The 6,000-nt window shown below is 42.0% G+C and overlaps 1 protein-coding gene across 1 annotated transcript; it reads right to left on the minus strand.

Annotated features, from left to right (window-relative positions):
- Window positions 1-631: 631 nt before the first annotated feature.
- LOC132357854 (small integral membrane protein 20-like) lies at window positions 632-5,723 on the minus strand. The gene is made up of 2 exons (XM_059911694.1): window positions 5,615-5,723; window positions 632-747 (listed from the first exon to the last, which is right to left on the minus strand). The coding sequence occupies exons 1-2, from the start codon at window positions 5,721-5,723 to the stop codon at window positions 632-634; spliced, it is 225 nt and encodes a 74-aa protein (XP_059767677.1).
- Window positions 5,724-6,000: the final 277 nt, after the last annotated feature.

Genomic DNA, 6,000 nt, shown 5'->3' on the forward strand with positions numbered 1-6,000 from the left:
GAGGTTACCATCCTCCACGTGGAAGGGGGGCCTTAGTTACGGTAGAAGAACTGAAAGATATACTGTTAAGTGTATTCCTTGAGGAGGAACCAAGGACACTGCCCCATCTCTGCACTATTGTTTCTTTCTTTTTTTCAGGCAAGGCTTAATTGGGACTCAAGGAGGGAGGGAAAACAAGTAACAGGTGCCCTTGCTTGCTCCCGGGTTGGGGGGTGGTAAGTTGGTTCCTTATATGGGGTGAGTGAGGTTTGGGGGGAGGGTAGAGGAGGATGAAAAGATGAAGCACAGGAAATCGTGGGGGTGATGAAACTATTCTGTATGACACCATAATGGTGGCTGCATGTCTTGCATTTGTCATTATTGTTTCTTAGCTGCTCCTCCTTTGTTTCTGCGTTCCCTCCCTTCCCTGATTAGCAACTGTTTGCACCTGCCCTTTGAAACGCAGGGAAGGTCTAGGGGGCTGAAGCCCTTTTCCTGCAAATAAGAAATGGGGGACACAGAAAAGCTTTTTGTACCCAAGAGGGTCCCACAGGATCCTTCTCAGTTTCAACAGCATGAGCCATCTCCCATCTCCCACCTCCAGTCTCATCTCCACAACTTCTCACCTCCGTCTCTCTACCCCTCCCTTCCTTCAGTACTGGTCACGGGCTGTGCTTCTCCAGCCGCTGAGCGTTTTTGTGTGCTGTGGCTTTTGCCATGGATTCTTCTTCTCTTGTTCCCCCACTGGCTCTTCCCAGACCTCTAATCCCAGCTCAGGCATCACTTAGGAAAGCTTTTGTGGCTCCCTAGTGCAGGCTATTCTTTTCCTTTATTGTGCTTTTCTTATGTCATTTTGTGATTGAATATACTCATGTTTGTGTGATTTTTCAGATTAATGTCTGTATTCCCAAGTCCACTGTAAACTACAGAAAGTAAAGAGTGCTGAGCTTTGCTCACCCTTGGAGCTCTGTCTAGCATAGTGCCTGGCACAAAACTGACGCTCAGTACATATTTGTTGATTGAATGTATGAGTTTGATATGTAGAGTTATAATTGCGTTTGGCATATAAAATATACTCAGATATTTGCTGAATGAATAAGGAATGAATGAATAAGCCTGGGATAGGGAGGGGATAGCAAATGGGAAAACCATATCTTACATGGCACTGTGTTCCTTGCACATAATAAGCTAAGTAACTATTTTTGGAATGAACGAGTAATCTAATTAGAGCACTTTGAAGAGATAAAAATATTGACCAAAAGAACAAGAATTTGTTTCTTTTATACTTGAAATAATTGATTAAGTGGCCTCCTTAATGTAAATAGAGAACTAACTTGTAAACTAAAAAATAAATTTAAATGGGTACTTCTCTGGTTGTAGATCTATAAACAGCGTGAGGTTCTAGGGGATCATACATTGTGATCATGATTACTTTATAGAAATATTAAGTCTACAGGATGAATTCTCTTGGTTTGTAAAACACGAAACTCTTCCCAGTGGAAAAATGAGCATACATTGAAGTCAATTTAGACTTAAATAGAAATCAAAACAGAACATACATACTTTCCTGTCCCCTGATTACCCTTCTCATGAACCTTGTTTAAAGCCTCATCATCTCTCACATTAAAAAAAAAATCACCAGGGCCATAGAAAATCCATCCACAAGTTTTGAAGGAACTCACAGATGAAATAATGAACCCCTCTGCAGTAGATGGCTGCAGCGATGGTCCCTGGTTTGTATCCACACCTTTAACTGGTCCCTATGTGCACGGGCTCAGGGTTTGGCCATGTGCTTTGCTTTGCCCACAGAATCATGAGCAATGAAATGATTGTTTCTTTAAGCCTCTGTGGGGTTCATGGTTTTACACAGCAAAAACTGTCCCAATCCTGCTGCTCTAATGGTTTTCTAAACGTGAACCTGAGATGTCACGCCACTGCTTAAGAGCCTTCAGGATTCAGTAGTGGTCCTCAGGAAGGAACCGTCAATTCTGGGGGGTCAGGGGCTGGATGAGGAGGCCTGTTAGAAGTCAGGGTTCATTCAGGAGTTGGGTCAGATCTGTGTGAGTGTGTGTGTTTGAGTGGGTCAGGGAAAGGCTCAGTGTCCATGAAATTACATGAGTTTCTGAAGAATCTAATCTAGGGGCAACTTTTCACCTTATTTTGAAAATTCAAAAAGACTCTAAAACACAGAAACATGGATTGGGGATTTTTTGCCACCCATGACACTGACTGAGAGTTCTAAGTCTTGGAGAAGGAGAGATGCTGACAGTCATTTCTCTCCTTGTTGAATTTCTTTTCCATGCATCCTCAGCATCTTAATGCAGTCCTCTGGTTAAGATGCAACCCCCTTCAAGTTGTTAAACAGTGATAAATAGGTCCAGATGCTTTACTTTAAAAGGACATTTTGGTTAATGTTCCTTGAGAAGCAATAGTAACCGATACTGCCCATTTGTCTGGTCATTCTGGGCTCCAGATGGCCTCATCACTGCTTGAGGAAATAGGAATGTTTTATTGAGCTGGAAGATTAAATAATATGTGCTGAGCCACTGCTACCACTTTGGGAGGGGTTTCAAATTTAAGCCTCCAGCATTTCTGGTAAAACATACACCAAGTGTGACAAAGTAATCAAAACTGCTCTCTTTTGCAGCAGGATGTGTGACTTGTTATTGTCTTCACAAACAGCAGTTTCTAGAACTGTCCCTCTTTGCCTACTAGCAGAAAAGCACTTGGGAGCATTACTGACTAAATTTACAAAGGAAGTAGTTTCAGCACACAAAATGTGTGTGTGTGTGTGTGTGTATACACACACACACACACACACACACACACACACACACACACAATATGAGTTTCCAAGATCATTAAATATCCTATGTAAAGTTCTGGAAAATGGGATTACCCTGTTAAAATGCTGGTAGGAGATTGGTTTGAAGCCACTGTTGGTTTATCAATTTCAAATGTGTTTCTTGTAAAGTTTGCCTGATTAGTTATGTGATCGTTGTGCCCAGACATGATTATAAAAACATTCCACATTAACACTTTAAAAATTAAAAATAAGGACTTCCCTGGCGGTCCAGTGGTTAGGACTCCGTACTCTCACTGCCGAGGGCCCGGGTTCAATCCCTGGTCGGGGAACTAAGATCCCATGAGCCGTGTGGCGTGGCCAAAAAAATTAATTAATTAAAGTTAAAATTAAAAACAGTTTTTATCAGTAGTTGATCACAAACTATAGGAAACCAGTTTAAACTAGCTGTGGTGGATTGCAAACATGGCCATAATTATTTTCCTCCCTTCACAAGGGGTAGTCTTATCTGCCCCTTGAATCTGGGTTGACCATGTGACTTGCTTTGGCCAAGGGGACCTGAAAACATCTGAGGCAATCAAAGGTTTGAAGAGTGCTTGCACATTGGGGATTGCCCCCTCTTGTACCTCATAGAACCCTGTGATTGCCCTGTGGAGAAGCCCGAGCTGGCCTGCTGAGGACAATAAATCACATTGTGATTTACTGTCAAATAAATAAATTGATTGTTAAATCAATAAATCACATTAGAGCCCAGTCACTTCCATAGCACCCCAGCCAACCCCCATCCACCTGCCAGATGTAAAAGTAAGGTCATCTTCTAGATCATCCATCTGCCAGCATGAGTGGTGCATGGGTGAACTCAGGCAGGATGGACCAAGGCAGCCCAGCCCAGAATCATTCAGCCGAGTCACCGTATCATGAGCTCAATAAATGTTGGCTCTAAGCCAGAGTTTTGCAATAGTATGTTACATAGTAAAAGCTAACTACTATATAGCTTCAGCCAAAAAAGAGTCATTGGAAGACCCCTGTGTGTTTTGAGGCTGAACCAAGTGGAGTAAAGGATGGGATAAACTTGAGCCTCAGAACAACCAGTACCAGGTACTTGAATATCAGCACAAAGTAAGACTCACCATTATCTGGGGTGAAGATATTTTTAAAGGCACATATAGCTGGTAAACAATAAAAACTCCAACGTTGACCCCAATAGAACTCCATATCCACTTTGAAAATATTCCCTGCATGACTAGAGCAAAAGAAACAATCTGCTTTGATGGGCCCTTCAAATTTTCCCTGCCCATATTCACCGATGCAAGTACTGCCTGAGAATACTAAGCAAGAAATTCCAACCTTCATCTGGGGTCCTGACACTGGTTTGGTTTTTCATGAAAGGCAAATACATACTAGCTGCAGAAGCTATTGCCCATCAGAATGTTTCCTTTGGATCTTCTCCGTTAGTAACACAAGTCACTGCATGGGCCACATAGACTTTTTTTTTTTTTTAATATTTATTTATTTATTTGGCTGCACCGGGTCTTAGTTGCGGCACGTGGGATTTTCCTTGCTGCGTGCAGAATCTTCCTTGCGGCATGCATGTGGGATCTAGTTCCCTGACCAGTGGATCAAACCTGGGCCCCCTGCATTGGGAGCTCAGAGTCTTAACCACTGGACCACCAGGGAAGTCCCTGGGCCACATAGACTTTTTTTTTTTTTTTTTTTTTTTTTTTGGGCTGTGTTGGGTCTTCGTTTCTGTGCGAGGGCTTCCTCTAGTTGCGGCAAGCGGGGGCCACTCTTCATCGTGGTGCGCGGGCCTCTCACTATCGTGGCCTCTCTTGTTGCGGAGCACAGGCTCCAGATGCACAGGCTCAGTAGTTGTGGCTCACGGGCCCAGTTGCTCCGCGGCATGTGGGATCTTCCCAGACCAGGGCTCGAACCCGTGTCCCCTGCATTGGCAGGCAGATTCTCAACCACTGCGCCACCAGGGAAGCCCCACATGGACTTTTTAAAAAATGTATTATGCTTTCAAGGACTGCCTCAGAATGCAAAAATAAAATTTGCATTAGTAATGTATACTAATGAATAAATGTGAATATTTCAAAGAGTGTAGGCTTCTATAATTTCTTAATTTTTAAAAATTTATTATTGAGATATAATTGGCATAACATTATATAAGTTTAAGATGTATGTGTTGATTTAATACATTTACATATAGTATTATGATTAACACCATAGTGTTAGCGAACACCTCTATTACATCACATGATGATTCTTTTTTGTGGTGGGAACAGTTAAGAACTTACCTCTTAGCAACTTTGAAGTTTATAATACAATACTGTTGACTGTAATCACTATGCTGTGCATTGGATCTCCAAGACTTATTTATCTACTCTTCAGAAGTTTGTACCCTTAACATCTCCCTAATTCTCCTGCTCCCCAGCCCCTGGTAACCACCGTTTTACTCTCTGATTTTACAAGTTTGGCTTTTTTAGATTTTCAACATAAATGATATACAGTATTTTTATTTGATTTTTCTGCACATGGTTATCCAGTTTTCCCAAACCCATTGTTAAATAAACTATCCTTTCCCCATGGAGTGTTTTTGGCTCCTTTGTCAAATATTAGTTGACTATAAATGCGGGACTTTATTTCTGGGGTTTATTTTGTTCCATTGCTCAAAGTGTTTATTTTTATGCCAGGACCATACTGTTTACCATACTGTTTAAATTACTGCACATCTTCTTCTTGGACAATACCAGCTCGATTTATGGCTTGTTCCTTCTTAGCTGTGTGTCCTTGGGCATGTTGAACAACCTCGCTGAGCCTCAGTTTCCCCATGGTATTCCTCCAGCCGCATTAGGGGCCGGAAGTAGATGGGGTAGAAGGCGGCGCCGATCAGGGAGATGAAGCCGCCGAAAATGAGCGTGGTGCGCAGGTTCAGGGTCATGGCTCCAGCCGGTGGCCTCCCTGACCCTGCGGAGCAGCCCTCCGAGATATGTTCTTTATATACCCAATTTCTTGAGGTTTTTTTTTTTTTTTTTTAATCATGAAAGGATGTTATATCTTGTCAAATACTTTTTCTGCATCTAATGAAATGATCATATGATTTTTACCTTTCATTCTATTAAAGTGGTATATGATATTTATTGATTTACATATGTTGAACTAGCCTTGCATCCCAGGGGTAAATTCCACTTGGTTGTGGTATATAATCCTATTTAAGT

This window comes from Balaenoptera ricei, chromosome X, assembly GCF_028023285.1.
Source record: "Balaenoptera ricei isolate mBalRic1 chromosome X, mBalRic1.hap2, whole genome shotgun sequence".
Lineage (NCBI taxonomy): Eukaryota > Metazoa > Chordata > Mammalia > Artiodactyla > Balaenopteridae > Balaenoptera > Balaenoptera ricei.

Coding starts and splice junctions, on each gene's coding strand:
- LOC132357854 (XM_059911694.1), bottom strand. CDS start 5,723: ATGACCCTGAACCTGCGCACCACGCTCATTTTCGGCGGCTTCATCTCC. Junction 748..5,614: donor AATGCGGCTGGAGGAATACC/ATGGGGAAACTG, acceptor TGCCTGAGCTGG/GATTAGAGGTCTGGGAAGAG.